Here is a 25,983-nt window from a genome sequence, read left to right on the forward strand (position 1 = left end):
ATAAAATATCTAGGAATAAACCTACCTAAGGAGACAAAAGACCTGTATGCCGAAAATTATAAGACACTGATGAAAGAAATTAAAGATGATACAAATAGATGGACAGACATACCATGCTCTTGGATTGGAAGAATCAACATTGTGAAAATGACCCTACTACCCAAAACAATCTACAGATTTGATGCAATCCCTATCAAACTACCACTGGCATTTTTCAGAGAACTAGAACAAAAAATTTCACAATTTGTTTGAAAACACAAAAGACTCTGAACAGCCAAAGCAATCTTGAGAAAGAAAACGGAGCTGGAGGAATCAGGCTACCTGGCTTCAGATTATACTACAAAGCTACAGTAATCAAGACAATATGGTACTGGCACAAAAACAGAAATATAGATCAATGGAACAGGATAGAAAGCCCAGAGATAAACCCACACACATATGGTCACCTTACCTTTGATAAAGGAGGCAAGAATATACAGGGGAGAAAAGACAGCCTCTTCAATAAGTGGTGCTGGGAAAACTGGACAGCTATATGTAAAAGAATGAAATTAGAACACTCCCTAACACCATGCACAAAAATAAACTCAAAATGGATTAAAGACCTAAATGTAAGGCCAGACACTATAAAACTCTTAGAGGAAAACATAGACAGAACACTCTATGACATAAATCACAGCAAGTTCCTTTTTGACCCACCACCTGGAGAAGTGGAAATAAAAACAAAAATAAACAAACAGGACCTAATGAAACTTCAAAGCTTTTGCACAGCAAATAAACCATAAACAAGATGAAAAGACAACCCTCAGAATGGGAGAAAATATTTGCAAATGAAGCAACTGACAAAGAATTAATCTCTGAAATTTACAAGCAGCACATGCAGCTCAATATCAAAAAACAAACAACCCAATCCAAAAATGGGCAGAAGACTTAAATAAGCATTTTTCCAAAGAAGACATACAGATGGGCAAGAGGCACATGAAAGAATGCTCAACATCACTAATCATTAGAGAAATGCAAATCAAAACTACAATGAGATATCATCTCACACTGGTCAGAATGGCCATCATCAAAAAATCTACAAAAAATAAATGCTGGAGAGGGTGTGGAGAAAAGGGAACCCTCTTGCACTGTTGGTGGGAATGTAAATTGATACAGCCACTATGGAGAACAGTATGGAGCTTCCTTAAAAAACTAAAAATAGAACTACCATACGATCCAGCAATCCCACTCCTGGGCATATACCCTGAGAAAACCATAATTCAAAAAGAGTAATGTACCAAAATGTTCATTGCAGCTCTATTTACAATAGCCAGGACATGGAAGCAACCTAAGTGTCCATCAACAGATGAATGGATAAAGAAGATGTGGCACATATATACAATGGAATATTACTCAGCCATAAAAAGAAACGAAATTGAGTTATTTGTAGTGAGGTGCATGGATCTAGATTCTGTCATACAGAGTGAAGTAAGTCAAAAAGAGAAAAACAAATACCGTATGCTAACACATACATACGGAATCAAAAAAAAAAAAGGTCATGAAGAAAGAGGGGCAAGATGGGAATAAAGACACTGACCTACTAGAGAATGGACTTTAGGATATAGGGAGGGGGAAGGGTAAGCTGGGACAAAGTGAGAGAGTAGCGTGGAAATATATACACTAACAAACGTAAAATAGATAGCTAGTGGGAAGCAGCCGCATAGCACAGGGAGATCAGCTCGGTGCTTTGTGACCACCTAGATGTGTGGGATAGGGAAGGTGGGAGGGAGGCAGATGCAAAAGGGAAGAGATATGGGGACATACGTATATGTATAACTGATTCACTTTGTTATAAAGCAGAAACTAACACACCATTGTAAAGCAATTATACTCCAATAAAGATGTTTAAAAAAAAAAAAAGTTGCAGTTGTAGTGTTTACTCTGGGGTCAATGATCAAAAACCTCACAGAAGAGAAGTCTAATGTGATTGCATCAGCCCTTGCCCAGATTCCTCAGAAGGTCAGATAATCTTATTTTTTCAGGGACAGCTATTTTAAATTCCATGAAGATCTCCTTAAAAGCGTGCTTAAAAATGTCAGAAATGTTATTGGCAATGTTAGTGTCAATTTAACTGAACTGTAAAAAAAAAGGTACTAACTGTTAAAACAGGATATTTGATTGCTGTCTTGTTTTAAACCTGGCATTACTAACAGGAAAACATATTGCAAAATTTTCTTTAAATAATAAGCTAAAACAATCATTCACTACTGTCAAATTTTCAGTCGGCTTTGTATCTACATTTTAAGGCTTCCATGTAATCTAACCTTGTTTTGTTGTGCTTATTGTTTTTTTAATCTGAGGCATACACACAAATTGCAACTACCATGATGGAGAATAAGGGAATAGATATTCAAAAATATAGCTTTGATTTACACAATGCCTTGGGACTCTATTTCCTTTTAATTAATGGACGTGGACCAGGCCCTGTTTGAGCCCAGAACTGACAGCTTAGATTCCTGAAATACTCCTAAATAGTGATTCTTCTATTTAAACAGTTAAAAACTATAATAATATACTGAAAGATTTATGCAGTTCACTCTATGATGTTCCTATAAATTACAATTATTTATTGATACCATTCTAGGTTATAACTGAGTGATGTTGCTTTTAAACTGCCAGGGACACCCTTTTCTCCTTACCTTTAGTTAAAATAGAGAATTAAATGTAATTTTAAGTTACAAATCGTCATAATAATTTTTGTATTTATAATGAAGTTACTTTAAAATTATTTTGTGTAAGTAGTACCCATTTAAATATTTAATCCAAAAAGCATTTTCATAAAATTATTGAAAATTATTGAGTTTTCAATTGCATTAAAATGCAATGCTTATGGGTGAAAGCAGGGTAGAATAGGAAGCACAAATTTTGTTTGTCTCTCTACCAAAAAAATAATTGTGCTAGCCAAGGCTGTAGGAAGTAACTATATTGGAACTCTGGGGCCTGTCTGAGCACTTACAACTCACAGGGGACAGCTTGACTAGGAACTGTGGTTAATTTAGTAAATTTCACCCCTTTAGACTAAAAGCAACTTCAAAGCCTCCATCGCTCAACCCCATGTCAGGCAAAATGCCTATATTTCTGGTGTAAATTGATGGAGCCACTGTGGGCAAAAAAGACCTTATTTTCCAGATATTAGGGTTCTGCATTTTGTTTGCTGATTACTGCCTCTGATCCTTGAAGTGTAGGCAGAGAAGTTGGCCAGAGTTGTTTCAACCTTCATAAGCAGAAACAATATCCAGGAGTTTTAAAGGATCAGCACTATTTTTTTCTTTTTTTTGTCCATTAGGGAGCAAGACATTGAATTAGGTCATTAAAAACAACTTCATATAGTGGAATTTGGAAAGCTATGTGCATGTCCAGGGAAAGATATGGGCTTATAAAAGAACTGAGAAGACCTAAAACTTTAAACTCAGCCTGGTTTCTGGTAAAGAGAAATACTTTAACAATCCGAAAAAAAAAAAAATTCAAACTCTAACAAAGGGGCAATTCTGATTTCTGGAGTTAGAGCATTATAAAAATCAAATGTACAGCTCTCAACAAATACCACAAGGCATAAGAAGATAGACAAAAATATGGCTCAATCATAGGAAAAAAATAGAGAAAAACCATTCCTGAGGAAGTCTGGATTTTGTGGCTGCTACAAAAAGCCTTTAAAACCACTGCTGTAAAGATGCACTAACAACTAAAGGGAGACAATGATAAAGAGAAAAAAATGATGTAGGAACAAAATGAAATATTGATAATGAAAAAGAAATTACTAAAGAAAGGGCCAAAAAGAAATCCTGGAGATGAAAATTACAATAACTGAAATGAAAAGCTCACCTCAGGAGTTCAAAACCAGAAATGAACAGGCAAAATTATAAATAAACTTGAGGAAAGGATAATTGATATTTATCAAGTTGGGGGAACAGAAAGAAAAACAAATGAAGAAAAATGAACAAAGCTTAACAAACTTCTGGGACATCATCCAGTGAATGAGCATACACATTGTGGAAGCCCCAGAAAGAGAGAAATGGGCAGAAAGGATATTTAAAGAAATAATGGCCTAAAATAGCCCAATTTAATGAAATACATAAATCTACAAAACCAAGAAGTTTAGTGAACACCAAGTAGGATAAACTCAAAGAGACATAAACTAGGACATATTATAACCAGGATGTTAAAAGCCAAAGATAATAAGTGAATCTTGAAAGCAGCAAGAGAGAAGGAATTCATCACCTAAAAGGTATCTTGACTATGGTGACTAGCCAATATCTCATCAGAAACTTTGGAGGCCAAAAGGCAGTAGATTGATAAATTCAAAGTCCTCAAAGACAAATTGTTAACCAAGAATGCTATATCAGGCAAAATTTCCTTCAAAAATGAAGTAGAAATTAAAATATTCCAAGAAAAACAAAAGCTGAGGGACATAATTAACAGTAGACTTTCCTTGTAAAAATGCAAATGGAGTCTTTCTAATTGAAATAAAATGCTGCTAGACAGTAAGGTAAAACCATATGAAGAGGGGTACGGCTTGAAGATGGCGGAAGAGTAAGATGCGGAGATCGCCTTCCTCCCCACGGATACACCAGAAATACATCTACACTTGGAACAACTCCTACAGAACACCTACTGAAGGCTGGCAGAAGATCTCAGACCTCCCAAAAGGCAAGAAACTCCCCACGTACCTGGGTAGGGCAAAAGAAAAAAAGAAAAAACAGAGACAAAAGAATAAGGACGGCACCTGCACCAGTGGGAGGGAGCTGTGGAGGAGGAAAAGTTTCCACACACTAGGAAGCCCCTTCGCGGGCGCAGACTGCAGGAGGCGGAGGGGGGAGCTTCGGGACCACGGAGGAGTGCACACCGACGGGTGCGGAGGGCAAAGCAGGGAGATTCCCGCACAGAGGATCGGTGCCGACCGGCACTCACCAGCCCGGGAGGCTTGTCTGCTCACTCGCCGGGGCGGGCGGGGCTGGGAGTTGAGGCTCGGGCTTCAGTCAGATCTCCGGGAGAGGACTGGGGTTGGAGGCGTGAACACAGCCTGCAGGTGGTTAGTGCCCCATGGCTAGCCGGGAGGGAGTCCGGGGAAAAGTCTGCACCGGCCGAAGAGGCAAGAGACTTTTTCTTCCCTCTTTGTTTCCTGGTGCGCGAGGAGAGGGGTTTAAGAGCACTGCTTAAAGGAACTCCAGAGACAGGCGCGAGCCGCAGCTAAAGGCGCGAAATCCAGAGACAGGCGCGAGACGCGGCTAAAAGCGCGAACCCCAGAGACGGGCGGGAGACGCTAAGGCTGCTGCTGCCGCCACCAAGGGGCCTGTGTGCGAGCACAGGTCACTCTTCACACCCCTCTTCCATGGAGCCTGTGCAGCCCGCCACTGCCAGGTTCCCGGAATCCAGGGACAACTTCCCCGGGAGAACGCACGGCGGGCCTCAGGCTGGAGCAACGTCATGCCGGTCTCTGCCGCCGCAGGCCCGCCCCGCACGCAGTGCCCCTCCCTCCCCCCCCCCCCAGCCCCGGCCTGAGTGAGCCGGAGCCCCCGAATCAGCGGCTCCTTTAACCCCGTCCCGTCTGAGCAAAAAACAGACGCCCTCCAGCGACCTACACGCAGAGGCAGGGCCAAATCCAAAGCTGAGCTCCTGTGAGCTGTGAGAACAAAGAAGAGAAAGGGAAAATCTCTCCCAGCAGCCTCAGAAGCAGCGGATTAAAGCTCCACAATCAACTTGATATACCCTGCATCTGTGGAATACCTGAATAGACAAGGAATGATCCCAAATTGAAGAGGTGGACTTTAGGAGCGAGATCTATGATTTTTTTCCCTTGTCCTCTTTTTGTGAATGTGTACGTGTATGCTTCTGTGTGAGATCTTGTCTGTATAGTCTTGCTTCCACCCTTTGTCCTAGGGCTCTATCCGTCCATGGTTTTTTTTTTAAATTTTTTTCTTAATAATTAATTTTAATTGTAATAACTTTATTATAATTTACCTTCGTTCTTTCTTTCTTTCTTTCCTTCCTTCCTTCCCTCCTTTAGACAACGAATCATCCCAAATTCAGGAGGTGGTCTCTGAGAGCAAGATTTATGATTTTTCCCCCTTTACCTCTTTTTGTGAGGGTGTATGTGTATGCTTCTGTGTAAGATTTTCTCTGTATAGCTTTGCTTCCAACATTTGTCCTAAGGTTCTATCCGTCCCTTTTTTTTCCTAAATATTTTTTAATTCAATAACTATATTATACTTTATTTTATTTTTACTGTATCTTCTTTCTTTCTGTCTTTTTTCCTTCTTTCCCTCCTTCCTTCCTTCCTCCCTCCCTCCCTCCTTTCTTTCTTTCTTTGCTTCTTTCTTCCTTCCTTCCTTTCCTCCTTTCCTTCTTTCTTTCCTCATACTTCTACTAATTCTCTCTACTTTTTCTCCCTTTTATTCTGAGCCGTGTGGATGAAAGGCTCTTGGTGCTTCAGCCAGGAGTCAGGGCTCTGCCTCTGAGGTAGGAGAGCCAACTTCAGGTCACTGGTCAACAAGAGACCTCCCAGCTCCACATAATATTAAATGGCGGAAATCTCCCAGAGACCTCCATCTTAACACCAGCACCCAGCTTCACTCAACGACCAGTAAGCCACAGTGCTGGACAACCTATGCCAAACAACTAGCAAAACAGGAACACAACCCCACCCATTAGCAGAGAGGCGACCTAAAATCATAATAAGGGCACAGACACCCCAAAACACACCACCAGACGTGAACCTGCCCACTAGAGAGACAAGATCCAGCCTCATCCACCACAACACAGGCACTAGTCCCCTCCACCAGGAAGCCTACACAACCCACTGAAACAACCTTAGCCACTGGAGACAGACATCAAAAACAATGGGAACTATGAACCTACAGCCTGCAAAAAGGAGACCCTAAACACAGTAAGATAAGCAAAATGAGAAGACAGAAAAACACACAGCAGATGAAGGAGTAAGATAAAAATGCACCAGACCTAACAAATGAAGAGGAAATAGGCAGTCTACCTGAAAAAGAATTCAGAATAATGATAGTAAGGATGATCCAAAATCTTGGAAATAGAATGGACAAAATGCAAGAAACAGTTAACAAGGACCTAGAAGAAATAAAGATGAAACAAGCAATGATGAACAATGCAATAAATGAAATTAAAAATACTCTAGAAGGGATCAATAGCAGAATAACTGAGGCAGAAGAACGGATAAGTTAACTGGAAGATAAAGTAGTGGAAATAACTACTGCAGAGCAGAATAAAGAAAAAACAATGGAAAGAACTGAGGACAGTCTCAGAGACCTCTGGGACAAAATTAAACGCACCAACATTCAAATTATAGGGGTTCCAGAAGAAGAAGAGAAAAAGAAAGGGACTGAGAAAATATTTGAAGAGATTATAGTTGAAAACTTCCCTAATATGGGAAAGGAAATAGTTAATCAAGTCCAGGAAGCACAGAGAGTCCCATACAGGATAAATACAAGGAGAAATATGCCAAGACACATATTAATCAAACTGTCAAAAATTAAATACAAAGAAAGCATATTAAAAGCAGCAAGGGAAAAACAACAAATAACACACAAGGGAATCCCCATAAGGTTAACAGCTGATCTCTCAGCAGAAACCCTACAAGCCAGAAGGGAGTGGCAGGACATACTGAAAGTGATGAAGGAGAAAAACCTGCAACCAAGATTACTCTACCCAGCAAGGATCTCATTCAGATTTGATGGAGAAATTAAAACCTTTACAGACAAGCAAAAGCTGAGAGAGTTCAGCACCACCAAACCAGCTTTACAACAAATGCTAAAGGAACTTCTCTAGACAAGAAACACAAGAGAAGGAAAAGACCTACAATAACGAACCCAAAACAATATAGAAAATGGGAATAGGAACATACATATTGATAATTACCTTAAATGTAAATGGACTAAATGCTCCTACCAAAAGACACAGATTGGCTGAATGGATACAAAAACAAGACCCTTATATATGCTGTCTACAAGAGACCCACTTCAGACCTAGAGACACATACAGACTGAAAGTAAGGGGATGGAAAAAGATATTCCATGCAAATGGAAGCCAAAAGAAAGCTGGAGTAGCAATTCTCATATCAGACAAAATAGACTTTAAAATAAGGACTATTAAAAGAGACAAAGAAGGACACTACATAATGATCAAGGGATCGATCCAAGAAGAAGATATAACAATTGTAAATATTTATGCACCCAACATAGGAGCACCTCAATACATAAGGCAAATACTAACAGCCATAAAAGGGGAGATCGACAGTAACGCATTCATAGTAGGGGACTTTAACACCCCACTTTCACCCATGGACAGGTCATCCAAAATGAAAATAAATAAGGAAACACAAGCTTTAAATGATACATTAAACAAGATGGACTTAATTGATATTTATAGGACACTCCATCCAAAAACAACAGAATACACATTTTTCTCAAGTGCTCATGGAACATTCTCCAGGATAGACCATATCTTGGGTCACAAATCAAGCCTTGGTAAATTTAAGAAAATTGAAATTGTATCAAGTATCTTTTCTGACCACAACGCCATGAGACTAGATATCAATTACAGGAAAAGATCTGTAAAAAATACAAACACATGGAGGCTAAACAATACACTACTTAATAATGAAGTGATCACTGAAGAAATCAAAGACGAAATAAAAAAATACCTAGAAACAAATGACAATGGAGACACAATGACCCAAAACCTATGGGATGCAGCAAAAGCAGTTCTAAGGGGGAAGTTTATAGCAATACAAGCCCACCTTAAGAAGCAAGAAACATCTCGAATAAACAACCTAACCTTGCACCTCAAGCAATTACAGAAAGAAGAACAAAAAAAACCCAAAGCTAGCAGAAGGAAAGAAATCATAAAAATCTGATCAGAACTAAATGAAAAAGAAATGAAGGAAACGATAGCAAAGATCAATAAAACTAAAAGCTGGTTCTTTGAGAAGATAAACAAAATAGATAAACCACTAGCCAGACTCATCAAGAAAAAAAGGGAGAAGACTCAAATCAATAGAATTAGAAATGAAAAAGGAGAAGTAACAACTGACACTGCAGAAATAAAAAAAATCATGAGAGATTACTACAAGGAACTCTATGCCAATAAAATGGACAATCTGGAAGAAATGGACAAATTCTTAGAAATGCACAACCTGCCAAGACTGAATCAGGAAGAAATAGAAAATATGAACACACCAATCACAAGCACTGAAATTGAAACTGTGATTAAAAATCTTCCAACAAACAAAAGCCCAGGACCAGATGGCTTCACAGGTGAATTCTATCAAACGTTTAGAGAAGAGCTAACACCTATCCTTCTCAAACTCTTCCAAAATATAGCAGAGGGAGGAACACTCCCAAATTCCTTCTACGAGGCCACCATCACCTTGATACCAAAACCAGACAAGGATGTCACAAAGAAAGAAAACTACAGGCCAATATCACTGATGAACATAGATGCAAAAGTCCTCAACAAAATACTAGCAAACAGAATCCAACAGCACATTAAAAGGATCATACACCATGATCAAGTGGGGTTTATTCCAGGAATGCAAGGATTCTTCAATATACGCAAATCTATCAATGTGATAAACCATATTAACAAATTGAAGGAGAAAAACCATATGATCATCTCAATAGATGCAGAGAAAGCTTTCGACAAAATTCAACACCGATTTATGATAAAAACCCTGCAGAAAGTAGGCATAGAGGGAACTTTCCTCAACATAATAAAGGCCATATATGACAAGCCCACAGCAAACATCATCCTCAATGGTGAAAACCTGAAAACATTTCAACTAACATCAGGAACAAGACAAGGTTGCCCACTCTCACCACTCTTATTCAACATAGTTTTGGAAGTTTTAGCCACAGCAATCAGAGAAGAAAAGGAAATAAAAGGAATCCAAATCGGAAAAGAAGAAATAAAGCTGTCACTGTTTGCAGATGACATGATACTATACATAGAGAATCCTAAAGATGCTACCAGAAAACTACTAGAGCTAATCAATGAATTTGGTAAAGTAGCAGGATACAAAATTAATGCACAGAAATCTCTTGCATTCCTACACACTAATGATGAAAAATCTGAAAGTGAAATCAAGAAAACACTCCCATTTACCATTGCAACAAAAAGAATAAAATATCTAGGAATAAACCTACCTAAGGAGACAAAAGACCTGTATGCCGAAAATTATAAGACACTGATGAAAGAAATTAAAGATGATACAAATAGATGGAGAGATATACCATGTTCTTGGATGGGAAGAATCAACATTGTGAAAATGACTCTACTACCCGGAGCAATCTACAGATTCAATGCAATCCCTATCAAACTACCACTGGCATTTTTCACAGAACTAGAACAAAAAATTTCACAATTTGTATGGAAACACAAAAGACCCCGAATAGCCAAAGCCATATTGAGAATGAAAAAAGGAGCTGGAGGAATCAGGCTACCTGGCTTCAGACTATACTACAAAGCTACAGTAATCAAGACAGTATGGTACTGGCACAAAAACAGAAAGATAGATCAATGGAACAGGATAGAAAGCCCAGAGATAAACCCACGCACATATGGACACCTTATCTTTGATAAAGGTGGCAGGAATGTACAGTGGAGAAAGGACAGCCTCTTCAGTAAATGGTGCTGGGAAAACTGGACAGGTACATGTAAAAGTATGAGATTAGATCACTCCCTAACACCATACACAAAAATAAGCTCAAAATTGATTAAAGACCTAAATGTAAGGCCAGAAACTATCAAACTCTTAGAGGAAAACATAGGCAGGACACTCTATGACATAAATCACAGCAAGATCCTTTCTGACCCACCTCCTAGAGTAATGGAAATAAAAACAAAAATAAACAAATGGGACCTAATGAAACTTCAAAGCTTTTGCACAGCAAAGGAAACCATAATCAAGACCAAACGACAACCCTCAGAATGGGAGAAAATATTTGCAAATGAAGCAACTGACAAAGGATTAATCTCCAAAATTTACAAGCAGCTCATGCAGCTCAATAACAAAAAAACAAACAACCCAATGCAAAAATGGGCAGAAGACCTAAATAGACATTTCTCCAAAGAAGATATACAGAATGCCAACAAACACATGAAAGAATGCTCAACATCATTAATCATTAGAGAAATGCAAATCAAAACTACAATGAGGTATCATCTCACACCAGTCAGAATGGCCATCATCAAAAAATCTAGAAACAATAAATGCTGGAGAGGGTGTGGAGAAAAGGGAACACTCTTGCACTGCTGGTGGGAATGTGAATTGGTTCAGCCACTATGGAGAACAGTATGGAGGTTCCTTAAAAAACTACAAATAGAATTACCATATGACCCAGCAATCCCACTACTGGGCATATACCCTGAGAAAACCAAAATTCAAAAAGAGTCATGTACCAAAATGTTCATTGCATCTTTATTTACAATAGCCCGGAGATGGAAACAACCTAAGTGCCCATCAACGGATGAGTGGATAAAGAAGATGTGGCACCTATATACAATGGAATATTACTTAGCCTTAAAAAAAAACGAAACTGAGCTATTTGTAATGAGATGGATAGACCTAGAGTCTGTCATACAGAGTGAAGTAAGTCAGAAAGAGAAAGACAAATACCGTATGCTAACACATATATATGGAATTTAAGAAAAAAAAATGTCATGAAGAACGTAGGGGTAAGACAGGAATAAAGACGCAGACCTACTGGAGAACGGACTTGAGGATATGGGGAGGGGGAAGGGTGAGCTTTGACAGGGCGAGAGAGAGTCATGGACATATACACACTAACAAACGTAGTTAGGTAGATAGCTAGTGGGAAGCAGCCGCATGGCACAGGGATATTAGCTCGGTGCTTTGTGACAGCCTGGAGGGGTGAGATAGGGAGAGTGGGAGGGAGGGAGATGCAAGAGGGAAGACATACGGGAACATATGTATATGTATAACTGATTCACTTTGTTATAAAGCAGAAACTAACACACCATTGTAAAGCAATTATACCCCAATAAAGATGTTAAAAAAAAAAAATGAAGAAATAAAGGTCAGCAGTAAGGTAAAATTGCAGTAAAGGCAATTTTAAAAAGCCAGTAGTGTTGTAACCCCAATTTTTAAAAAATTTTCTCAATGATTTAAAATAAAAATTCATAAAAAGAAATTATTAATTTATGTAATTAGGAGCACAATGTATAAATATGTAATTTATCACATCAATAAAGAAAGAGATAGATAGGTCTATATAAGAGCACAGTTTTTTTCATGCTATTGAAGTTAACAAACAATTGGTCAAAGTATAAGTCACAAGAATAATTGGAAAGAGATTGTTCAAGATGGTGGAGTAGAAGGATGTGTGCTCACTCCCTCTTGGAAGAGCACCGGAATCAAAACAAACAATCATCGACAGGAAGACACTGGAACTCACCAAAAAAGATACATGGAGAACAATTATACCACAGAAGTCCACCCACTGGAGTCAAGGTACTGATCCCCATGTCAGGCTTCCCAACCTGGGGGTCCAGCAGTGGGAGGAGAAATTCCCAGAGAATCAGACTTTAAAGGCTAGTGGGATTTTATTGCAGGACTTTGACAGGACTGGGGGAAACAGAGACTCCACTCTTGGAGGACACACACAAAGTAGTGTGCACATCAGGACCCAGGGGGAAGGAGCAGTGACTCCATAGGAGGCTGAAGCAGACCTAACTGCTAGTGTTGGAGGGTATTCTGCAGAGGTGGGAGGTGGCAGTGGTTCACCACAGGGACGAGGACACTGGCAGCAGAAGTTCTGGGAAGTACTCTTTGGCATGAGTCTTGCCAGAGTCCTCCATGAGCCCCACGAAAGAGCCTGTAGGATCCAGTCCTCAGACGCCTCAGGCCAAACAACTAACAGGGAGGGAACTCAGCCCCATGCATCAGGAGACAAATGGATTAAAGTTTTACTGAGCTCTGCTCTCCAGAGCAACACCCAGCTCTACCCACCACCAGTCCCTCCCATCAGGAAGCTTGCACAAACCACTTAGACAGCCTCATCCATCAGAAAGCAGACAGCAGAAGCAAGAAGAACTACAGTCCTGTAGCCTGTGGAATGAAAACCACATTCACAGAAAGACAGACAAAATGAAAAGGCAGAAGACTATACACCAGATGAAGGAACAAGATAAAACCCCAGAAAAAAAAACTAAATGAAGCAGAGATAGGCAACCTTCCAGAAAAAGAATTCAGAATAATGATAGTGAAGATGATCCTGGACATCGGAAAAAGAATGGAAGCAAATATCAAGATGATGCAAGAAATGTTTAACAAAGAATTAGAAGAATTAAAGAAGAAACAAACAGAGATGAACAATGCAATAACTAAAATGAAAAATACACTAGAAGGAATCAATAGTAGAATAACTGAGGCAGAAGAACGGATAACTGACCTTGAAGACAGAATGGTAGAAATCACTGCCATGGAACAGAATAAAGAAAAAAGAATGAAAATAAATGAAGACAGCCTAAGAAACCTCTGGGACAACATTAAATGCAACAACATTCGCATTATAGGGATTCCAGAAGGAGAAGAGAGAAAGAAAGCACCCAGGAAAATATTTGAAAAGTTTATAGTCAAAAAACTTCCCTAATTTGGGAAAGGAAAAAGCCACCAAAGTCCAGGAAGCACAGAGAGTCCCAGACAGGATAAACCCAAGGAGAAACACAACGAGACACATAGTAATCAAATTGTCAAAAATTATTAAAAGCAACAAGGGAAAAGTGACAAATACCATACAAGGGAACTCCCATAAGGTTAACAGCTGATTTCTCATCAGAAACTCAGCAAGCCAGAAAGGAGTGGTATGATATATTTAAAGCAATGAAAGGGAAGGACCTACAACCAAGATTACTCTACACAGCAAGGATCTCATTCATGTTCGATAGAAAAATCAAAAGCTTTACAGACAAGCAAAAGCTAAGAGAATTCAGCACCACCAAACCAGCTCTACAACAAATGCTAAAGGAACTTCTCTAAGTGGGAAACAAAAGAGAAGAAAAGGACCTACAAAAACAAACCCAAAACAATTAAGAAAATAGTCATAGGAATATACATATCAATAATTACCTTAAACGTGAATGGATTAAATGTTCCAACCAAAAGACACAGGCTCACTGAATGGTTACAAAAACAAGACCCATATACATGCTGTCTACAAGAGACCCACTTCAGACCTAGGGACACACACAGACTGAAAGTGAGGGAATGGAAAAGATATTCCATGCAAATGGAAATCAAAAGAAAGCTGTAGTAGTAATTCTCACATCAGATAAAATAGATTTTAAAATAAAGAATGTTACAAGAGATAAGGAAGGGCACTACATAATGACCAAAGGATCAATCCAAGAAGAAGATATAGCAATTACAAATATATATGCACCCAAAATAGGTGCACCTCAGTACATAAGGCAAATGCTAACAGCTATAAAAGAGGAAATCATCAGTAACACAATAATAGTGGGGGACTTTAACACCTCACTTAAACCAATGGACAGATCATCCAGACAGAAAATTAATAAGGAAACAAAAGCTTTAAATGACACAAAAGACCAGATGGATTAAATTGATATTTATAAGACATTCCATCCAAAAACAGCATATTACACTTTCTTCTCAAGTGCACACAGAACTTTCTCCAGGAAAGATGATATCTTAGGTCACAAATCAAGCCTCAGTAAATTTAAGAAAATTGAAATCATCAAGTATCTTTTCTGATCACAATGCAATGAGATTAGAGATAAATTACAGGGAAAAAATGTAAAAAAAAAAAAAAAAGCATGGTGGCTAAATAATATGTTACTAAATAACCAAGAGATTACTGAAGATCTCAAAGAGGAAATCAAAAAATACCTAGAGACAAATGACAACGAAAATACAATGATCCAAAACCTAAGGATGCAGCAAAAGCAGTTCTAAGAGGGAAGTTTATAGCAAAACAATCCTACCTCAAGAAACAAGAAAAATCTCAAACAATCTAACCTTACACCTAAAGGAACTAGAGAAAGAACAAACAAAACCCAAAGTTTGTAGAAGGAAAGAAATCATAAAGTTCAGATCAGAAATAAATGAAATAGAAACAAAGGAAACAATAGCAAAGATCAATAAAACTAAAAGCTGGTTCCTTGAGAAGATAAACAAAATTGATAAACCTTTAACCAGACTCATCAAGAAAGAGAGGGAGAGGATTCAAATCAATAAAATTAGAAATGAAAAAGGAGAAGTCACAACGGACACCACAGAAATACAAAGCATAATAAGAGACTACTACAAGGAACTCTATGTCAATAAAAGGGAAACCTTGGAAGAAACGGACAAATCCTTAGAAAGGTGTAAACTTCCAAGGCTGAACCAGGAAGAAATAGAAAATATGAACACACCTATCACAAGTAATGAAATTGAAACTGTGAATAAAAATCTCCAACAAACAAAAGTCCAGGACCAGATGGACTCACAGGTGAATTCTATCAAATATTTAGAGAAGAGCTAACACCCATCCTTCTCAAGCTCTTCCAAACAACTGCAGAGGAAGGAACACTCCCAAACTCATTCTATGAGGCCACCATCACCCTGATACCAAAACCAGGCAAAGATGCTACAAAAAGAAAAAGAAATTAAATACTAATATCACTGATAAATATAGATGCAAAAACCCTCAACAAAATACTAGCAAACAGAATCCAACAACACATTAAAAGGATCATACACTATGATCAAGTGGAAGTTATATGCAAGGATTCTTTAATATATGCAAATCAATCAATGTAATACACCATATTAACAAATTGAAGAATAAAAACCATATGATCATCTCAATAGATGCAGAAAAAGCTTCTGACAAAATTCAACACCCATTTATGATAAAAACTCTCCAGAAAGTGGGCCTAGAGGGAACCTACCTCAACATAATAAAGGCCATATATGACAAACCCACAACAAACAACATTCTCAATGGTGAAAAACTGAAAGTATTTCCTCTAAGATCAGGAACAAGACAAGGATATCTACTCTAGCCACTTATTTTCAACATAGTTTTGGAAGTCCTAGCAATGTCAGTCAGAGAAGAAAAAGAAATAAAATGAATCTAAATTGGATAAGAAGAAGTAAAACTGTCACTGTTTGCAGATGACATGATAATATACATAGAAAATCCTAAAGATGCCACCAGAAAACTACTAGAGCTAATCAATGAATTTGGTAAAGTAGCAGGATACAAAATTAATGCACAGAAACCTCTTGCATTCCTATACACTAACAATGAAAGATCAGAAAAAGAAATTACGGAAACAATCTCATTTACCATTGCAACAAAAAGAATAAAATACCTAGGAATAAATCTACCTAAGGAGGTAAAAGACTTGTACTCAGGAAACTATAAGACACTGTTGAAAGAAATCAAAGATAACACAAAGAAATGGAGAGATATAGCATGTTATTGGATTGGAAGAATCAATATTGTGAAAATGACTATACTACCCAAAGCAATCTACAGAGTCAATGCAATCCCTAACAAATTACCAATGGTATTTTTTTACAGAACTAGAACAAAAATCTGAAAATTTGTACGGAAACACAAAAGACCCTGAATAGCCAAAACAAACTTGAGGGAAAAACTGGAGCTGGAGGAATCAGACTCCCTGACTTCAGACTATACTACAAAGCTATAGTAATCAAGACAGTATGTTGCTGGCACAAAAACAGAAATATAGATCAATGGAACAGGATAGAAAGCCCAGAGATAAACCCACGCACCTATGGTCAACTAATCTATGACAAAGGAGGCAAGGTTATACAATGTATATGAGACAGTCTCTTCAATAAGCAGTGCTGGGAAAACTGGACAGCTACTTGTAAAAGAATGAAATTAGAACACTCCCTAACACCATACACAAAAATAAACTCAAAATGGATTAAAGACCTAAATGTAAGACTGGACACTATAAAACTCTTAAAGGAAAACATAGGAAGAATGTTCCTTGACATAAATCACAGCAAGATCTTTTTTGACACACCTCCTCGAGCAATGGAAATAAAAACAGAAATAAACAAATGAAACAATACATTTGGACCTAATGAAACTTAAAAGCTTTTGCACAGTGAAGGAAACTATGAACAAGATGAAAAGACAACACTCAGAATGGGAGAAAATATTTGCAAATGAATCAACAGACAAAGGATTAATCTCCAAAATACATAAACAGCCCATGTAGCTCAGTAACAAAAAACCAAACAACCCAATCCAAAAATGGGCAGAAGACCTAAATAGACATTTCTCCAAAGAAGACATACAGATGGCCAAGAGGCACATGAAAAGCTGCTCAACATCACTAATTATTAGAGAAATGCAAATCAAAACTACAATGAGGTATCACCTCACACCAGTTAGAATGGGCATGATCAGAAAATCTACAAACAACAAATGCTGGAGAGGGTGTGGAGAAAAGGGGACTGTCTTGCACTGTTAGTGGGAATGTAAATTGATACCGCCACTATGGAGAACAGTATGGAGGTTCCTTGAAAAACTAAAAAGAGAACTACCATATGACCCAGCAATCCCACTACTGGGCATATACCCAGAGAAAACCATAATTCAAAAAGACACATGCAATCCAAAGTTCATTGCAACACTATTTACAATAACCAGGTCATGGAAGCAACCTAAATGCCCACTGACAGACGAATGGATAAAGAAGATGTGGTACATATATACAGTGGAATATTACTCAGCCATAAAAAGGAATGAAATTGGGTCATATGTAGGTACGTGGATGGACCTCGAGACTGTCATACAAAGTGAGGTAAGTCAGAAAGAGAAAAACAAATATCGTATATTAATGCATATATATGGAATCTAGAAAAATGGTAAAGATGAACCAGTTTGCAAGGCATAAATAGAGACACAGATGTAGAGAACAAATGTATGGACATGGGGGCAAGGGGTGGTGGGATGAATTGGGAGATTAGGATTGACATATATACACTAATATTTATAAAATAGATAACTAATAAGAACCTGCTGTATAAAAAAAATAAATAAAATTCAAGAATAAAAAAAAAATCAAGTGTACCATACTAATGTTAGATGCTAGTAATAGCAGAAATTGGATGTGGGGTTTATGGAAATTCTGCAATTTTTCTGTAAATGTAAAAGTATTGTAAAATATAAACTTTTTAAAAATCTGGAAAGAAAAGTAATTGGAAATTTTTTTTTGGCAGTACGCGGCCCTCTCACTGTTGTGGCCTCTCCCGTTGTGGAGCACAGGCTCCGGACACACAGGCTCAGCAGCCATGGCTCACGGGCCCAGCCGCTCCGCGGCATGTGGGATCCTCCCGGACCGGGGAACGAACCCGTGTCCCCTGCATCAACAGGCAGACTCTCAACCATTGCGCCACCAGGGAAGCCCCCAGAAAATTTTTTTTTTAATGAATGAAAACACAACAGTTCAAATCAATAGATGTGGAGAAGCAGGACTCAGAGAGGAATTTATAGGTGCAAGTGCCTACATTAAATAAGAAGAAAGATCTAAAAATCAATATACTAATATTATACTGTAAAGAACTATAAAAAGAAGGCAAACTAAACCAAAATATAGCAGAAGGAAAAAAATAATGGAGTTAGAGCAGAGATAAACAAAACAAACAAACAAACAAAAAAAAAACGAGAGAAAATCAATAATACCTAAACCTGGTTCTTTGAAAAGGTCAGCAAAATTATCAAACTTTTAGCTAAACTGCCAAAGAGAAAAAAAAAAAAAAGTAGATGCAAATCATTTTAAAATGAGAAATGAATCTAGGGAGATTACTAAAGGCTTTTCAAAAATAAAAAGTTTATAAGAGGATATGAAGGAGTTGTAGCCAAGATGGGAGAAGAATACCCCAGCTTACCTCTTAGCACAGTGAGACAGATAGGGGGGATGAAGAAGTGGTATAGTCAAGACTCATAGCACCAAGGGAGCAAATTAGCAAAGATTGTCCCCAAGGAGTGCATGGTTCAAGCCCAACATTAGGCTCCTCAGACCAGGGCTCCAGCACCAGGAAGCCATGCCCCCAAAACAATGGCCTTAAAGGCCAGTAGAGAGTACTTTCAGAAGAGCTAATGGCTCATAGTAATCAATCTACCACAACAAGAGGACACAGGCAGCCCAAATACAGGTACCCCTAGAGCATCTAAGTCTGGTGACCGGATGAGGGTGCACTGCTTGGATGGATAGGATGTCTAATACAAAAGGCCACTTTTACAAGGTCAGGAAATGTAACCAACCTTCAGATACATAAAAATAAAAACTGCAAGTTGGGTGAAATAAGGCAACAGAGGAATATGTTGCAAATGAAGCAACAACATAAAACCCCAGAAAAAGAACTAAGTGAAGTGGACATAGGCAATCTACCCCATAGAGAGTTCAAGGTAATGATTGTAAAGATGTTCAGAAAAACTGGGGAGAAGATTAAATAAACAGAGTGAGAAGGTAGAAGCTTTTAGCAAAAAATTAGAAAATATAAATAAGAACAAAACAAAGATGAACAATACAATAACTGAAATGATAAATACACCAGAAAGAATCAACAGTAGATTAGATGATACAGAGACATCGATCAGCAAGCTGAAAGACAAAGTAGTGGAAATCATTGAAGTTGAACAGAAAAAAGAATAAAAAGAAAGAAGACAGTTTAAGAGACTTCTGTGACAACATCAAGCATATTAACATTTGCATTATAGGTCTTCCAGAGGGAGAAGAGAGGCAGAAAGGGGCAGAGAACATATTTGAAGACATAATAGCTATAATTCCGTAACTTGGGAAAGGAAACAGTCATCTAGTTGTAGGAAGCAGAGATAATCCCACACAGGATCAACCCAAAGAAGACCACACCAAGACACATTGTAATTAAAATGGCAAAAATTAAGAGAAAATTTTAAAAGCAGCAAGGGAAAAGGAACAATTTACTTACAAGGAAACTCCCATAAGCCTATTGGCTAACTTTTCTGCAGAAACACTGCAGACCTGAAGGGAGTGGCACAATATATAATATTTAAAATGATGAAAGGGGAAAACCTACTACCAGGAATACTCTCACCAGCAAGGCTCTCATTCATGTTTGATGGAGAGATCAAAAGTTGTACAAGAAAGCAAAAGTTAAAGAGTTCAGCACCACCAAACCAGGTGTACAAGAAATGTTAAGGGGACTTTTCTAAGTGAGAGAGAAAAGGTCACAACTAGAAACATGAAAATCACAAAAGGAAAAGTAGGTAAAGGAAAATATATAGTAAAGCTAGTAAATCAGCCAGATATAAAGCTAGAAGGAAGGTTAGAACACAAAAGTAATACAATCATGTATACTCATAATAAGTAGTTAAGAGATACATGAAACTAAAAGGTTTAAAATATGATGTCAAAAATAGTAAGTGTGGTGAGGGAAGTAAAAATGCAAGGTTGTTAAAATGCACTTGAACTTAAGAGATCAGCAACTTAGAATAATCATGTATTTTCACATATATATGTATGTATTTTGCTAAATACAGTGTGGGGAATAAGACAATAACTATGCAATAGTTTTACATGTTGTAACTAGACTTATCGTGATGATCATTTTGAGAGGTACAGAAATACCAAATAGCTATATTGTGTAACAGGAACTAACATAGTGTTGTAGGTTAGTTATACTTCAAAACAGAAAAGAAAAAACAACCTCATGGAAAAATAGATTAGATTTGTGGTTACCAGAGGCAGGGGACTGGGGAAAGGACAATTGGAGGAAGGCGGTTAAAAGGTTCAAACTTCCAGTTATACGATAAATGAGTACTAGGAATGCAACATACATCATAAATAAACACTGCGGTATGTTATATGTGAAAATTGTTGAGAGTAAATCTTGAGTTCTCATGTGAAGAAATTTTTTTTCTATTTCTTTAATTTTGTACCTAGATAAGATGATGGATATTCACTTATTCACTTATCACTTATTGTGATAATCACTTCATAATGTATGTAAGTAAAATTATAATGCTATACAACTTAAACTTAGTGCTGTATGTCAATTATATATCAACAAAACTGAAAGAAAAAAAAGAGGATATTATCAAAACTTACACAACAAAAATTAGACAACCTGGAATACGTGGATAAATACCTTGAAAAACTCAATTTACTTACACTGACTAAACAAGAAATAGAGTATTTCAACAGACATATATCAAATTAAGAGACTGAAATAGTAATCAAAAACCTACCAAAAAGGAAAAGTCCTGGAGAGATAGCATCACTGGCAAATTCTATCAAACATTTATATAATTAAGTAATCCTTTTCAAATATTCCAAAAAAGTGAAAAGAAGGAAATATTATATAATGCTGTGAGGTTAGATTTACCTGATATGAAAGCCTGTGTATTGCCGAAACCTGCTTTCAGTTTCAAGGTTCGTTGGACTCACCAGCAAAATACCCACTTGTCTCACACAACTGAACAGATTTAATTAATTTCTTTAATAGAAGATGATTTAACTTAATTTCAATATACAGTCATTAGAAGGGGATTAATAAAAGTATTAGAAAGACATAACAGAGTATACATCACCAGATTGGGCCGACATCTTCATCCAGATTCAAACAGCAGCTGGGAAATCCCGAGTAACAGCAATCTGGAGTCCCAGCTGGGAAGGGTCCCAGGCGGTGCATCCACCTCAGGGGTGAAACTTCAAATTGTAGTTCTGGGGGCTTCCGTTTATAATTCCAGGCCACAAACTGATGTCATCAGTTTGCATGCAAAAATGCAGCTCGGGTTCAACTGTAACAATGCTGTTGATTTCACCATATGAGTCACAAGATTTTCTAGACCCCAGGGGACTGGCCAGGTCCCCAGGGCTCAAGAAATTCCAAGACCCACTCCCTTTCTTATTGTACTTGCTGCTTGACTTGTTAGTAAGAATTGTTAGGTGTGCAAGCAGGCCTGCAGTCCAGGCAGGATCACAAGTCAGTCAGAGGCCTTCTTTTGCCTCTGAAGCCTAAACAAGACTACTTTACTAGTTTTCCCAACAGCCAGATAAAGACACCACAAAATAAAATTACGGACCATGATCATTTCTAAATATGGACATTAAAATACTCAAGAAAAGATTTGCAGATCAAATCCACTAGAATATTGAAAGGAGTATTCACCATAGTAAAATGATACTTATTCTATTTTTGCAAAGCTGGTTCAGCAAATGTAAATCAATCCATGTAATACAGCACATGAATATAATGAAGGGAAAAACAGACAAACAAATGATCATTTTAACTTACACAGAAAAGGAAGTTGAGAAAATCCAACATTCTTTTGATGAAAACTCTCAAGAAATTTAGGAATAGAGGGAGAAGTCCTCAATATGATACAGGATACTTTTGAAAAACCCACAGCTTATGTCATATTCAGTGGTATAAACTGAAAGCTTTCTTCCTAAGATCAGGAACAATACAAGGTTGTATTGTTTCACTGCTGCTATTTAACCTTATACCAGAAGTTTTGGCATAGGAATGACACAGGAAAAAGAAATAAAAATGCATCCACATTGGAATGAGAGAGGTAAAGCAATATGTATTTGCAGGTGACATGATACTATACATAGAAAATCTCAAAGAATTCACAAAAAACTACTAAGGATAATAACCAAACTTAACTAAGGTGCATAATACAAGATTAACGGGCAAAAATCAGTTTTGTTCATACACACAAGGTCAGTGAACACTCTGAACATGAAATTTTTAAACTTCCACTTACTAGAGCAACAAAACAAATTAAATACTTAAGAATAAATCTAACCAAGGAGGTAAAACATTTGCATGATGAGAACCACAAAATATTCTTATTATTATTATTACTGTGCTGCGTGGCATGTAGGATCTTAGTTCCCCAACCAGGGATTGAACCTATGCCTCCTGCAGTGGAAGCTCAGGACCCTAACCACTGGACAGCCAGGGAATTCCCCACAAAACATTATTGCTGCAAGAAATTAAAGGATACCTAAATGCATGGAAACTCATCCTATGTTCATGATAGGAATACTTAACATGGTTAAGATGTCAACACTATGCAAAACTATCTACAGATTTAATGCAATGCCTATCAAAACTCTAACAGCATTTTTGTAGAAATAAAAAATCCAATCCTCAACCTCATATGGAACTACAAGAACCACAAATAGACGAAACAATCCTGAAAAACAACAAAGTTTAAAGGACTCACACTTTCAAACACTGAAGTTAGAAATTTACTATAAACCTACAGTAAATTAACAGTGTAGTAATGGGAAAAGGGCAGACATATAAACCAATGGAATAGAAGACAAAGTAGAAATTAACCCTCACACGTATGGGCAATTGATTTTCAACAAGGATGCAAGACCATTCAGTGGGGAAAGGACAATCTTCTCAACAAATAGTGCTTGTAAAATCTTGATATCCACATGCAAAGGAATAAAGTTGAACACTTACCTTAAAAAAATTAACTCAAAATGGATCAGAGACAAACTTTAGAAGTAAAAACATAATACTTTTACAAGAAAATTCTAAGGGAAAACTTCATCACATTGTATTTTGCTATGATTTCATAGGTATGACACCAAAAGCACAAACAATAAAAGTAAATAAATTGGACTTCATCAAATGCAGAACTTTGTGCATCAAAAGATACTATCAAGAAAGTGAAATACAATATACAGATTGGGAGACAATCTTTGCAAATCACGTATCTGATAAGGAACTAATGTGCACAATACATAAAGAACTCCTATAACTCAACAACAACAAAAAAAACAATTGAAAAATGGGAAAGTACTTGAATAGATACTTCTCAAAATAAGATATACAAATGGTCAAAAAGTACATGCAAGGATGCTCAAAATCATTAATCATTAAGGAAATGCAAATCAAAGAACCACTTCACACATTAAGATGGCTATTATAAAAAATAAATAAAAGGAAAATAGCAAGGGTTGGTGTGAATGTGGAGAAATAGGACCTCGTGTGTTACAATTCTGTTACCGAATGCAAGTTTGTATACCTGATGCAGTTAGTCCAGACAAACCAAAACACAGGAGTTTGGAGCAGAGAAAGGTTTACTGCAAGTCCACAAAGGAGGTGGGTGGCTTGTGCCCAGAAAGCCCTGAACTCTCCAAAGTGTTTCAACAAAGCACTTTTAAAGGCAAGGTGAGAGAGGTATGTGGTTAGTTGTTGCAAACTTCTTGGTGTAGGACAGTACTTTGTTCTTGCCACTCTCCAAGTAGGTCAGGTCATGATGTTCCTGTAAACCTCCAACAAGACAAATATTATTTTCTGTTCTGCAACTTTTATCTCTATATTAATGGACTCTTAAAGGTCAGAGCCTTGAGAATAGGCTATCCTGTACATTTCAGGCTGTAGGCAACATTATTTTACAAAAGGTACAGAGCCAGCATGACCAACACAGGAAACAGAACATAAAGGTTAAAGTAAAAGAAACAGATCTAATGTGAAATCAGATTTGTTCTTCTCTATTATACTCATAATTGTGCAAAATGATGTATCTGCTCTGGAAAACATTTTTCTTGTTCTTCACTAAGTTAAACATAGAGCTGTTATATGCCCCAGTAATTCTAATCCTGACTATTTATGAAGAGAAATTGAAATCAGGGACTCAAACAGATATTTGTACAACAATGGTCACAGCAACATTGTTCACAATACCAGAATGAATGGATAAAGAAAATGTGATATACACACAAAATGGAATATTATTCAGCCTTAAAAAGAAAGGAAATTCTGATATGTTACAATATACATGAACCTTGAAGACATAATGCTAAGTGAAATAATGTTGTCAGAAGACAAATACTGTATGATTCCACTTAGATACCTAGATTAGACAAATTCATGGAGACAGAAAGTAGAATAGAGGTACCAGGGGCTAGGGAGTGGGGGGAATAGGGAGTTATTGCTTAATGATACAGAGTTTATGTAGGGAAGATGAAAACATTTGGGGTATAGATAGTGCTTATCGTTACACACCACTGTGGATGTATTTAGTGCCACCAGATTCTATAATTACAATACTTTAAAATGATAGACATCATTATGTATAATAAAAAAGGAAATACTTGATTCTAAGTTACTACCAAGTATATAACAAAGATCAAAGCCCTAACAATTTCTTAGTGAGGTAAATCACATTCCTTCCCTTTGCCTCTGAAAACTTTGTTTCAAAATCCACTTTACCAGAATGGCCTAGTAATACCAATATACACTTGTTTCAGATACAGATTGTCTTTTATCTTCATCTACAAGTTAGAATTAACCTGATGATGATAGCCTATCGACTAGGATTATTGCAAACATTTGAAAACACTGTTGTGGTGTCAAAGGTTTAAAAACATTCACTACTTAATCACTTAGGACCTCAGTTTGCTTGTGTATTACCTGGAGTCATCAAACCTGATTAATTCTAAGTTAACTGCCTCCTTCTGATGGTATGTGATTCTAAAAGTTTTCTAATAGAGTAAATGCACTTGTCTTAGCAGGTTCTGTGGAGATACACAGGAAAAGAAACCAGAAACACTAGGAGCAAATACCCGGCTATATGGATGGATTCCACAGAATGATCTTCTTGGGTAAGACCAAAGAGAAGCAAAATTAAATAATTTTGCTTAATTACGAATGAGGAATAATCTGAATGATTACTCAATAACAGATAAGTTGTATTCAAAATAAGAAAAAAGACTTAATTTCTTCTTCACATTTCTTCTGGAGCTTGTTAAAGAAAAACTTATTCATGACACTTGTTAAAGACTGTAAGGCACACTTTAGCCAAGACCACCATGATAAGTACAGTAACTACTGCAATGGACTTTTACAGTAAGACAGAGAGATTGGACTAAACTCTGCATGCAGAAAGAAAAGTG

General features: G+C 37.3%; 1 protein-coding gene across 1 annotated transcript in view; it reads left to right on the forward strand.

Moving 5' to 3' along the window:
• Positions 1-25,983, forward strand: part of LOC114902691 (UDP-glucuronosyltransferase 2C1-like) — an 86,885-nt gene that overhangs the window by 55,603 nt on the left and 5,299 nt on the right. The window contains 3 exon segments of the mRNA XM_029235159.1: positions 1,907-1,998; positions 25,603-25,623; positions 25,625-25,685. Of these exon segments, the coding sequence (XP_029090992.1) occupies positions 1,907-1,998; positions 25,603-25,623; positions 25,625-25,685 (174 nt within the window).

This window comes from Monodon monoceros, unplaced genomic scaffold, assembly GCF_005190385.1.
Source record: "Monodon monoceros isolate NGI ecotype Baffin Bay Population unplaced genomic scaffold, NGI_Narwhal_1 Super_Scaffold_20, whole genome shotgun sequence".
Lineage (NCBI taxonomy): Eukaryota > Metazoa > Chordata > Mammalia > Artiodactyla > Monodontidae > Monodon > Monodon monoceros.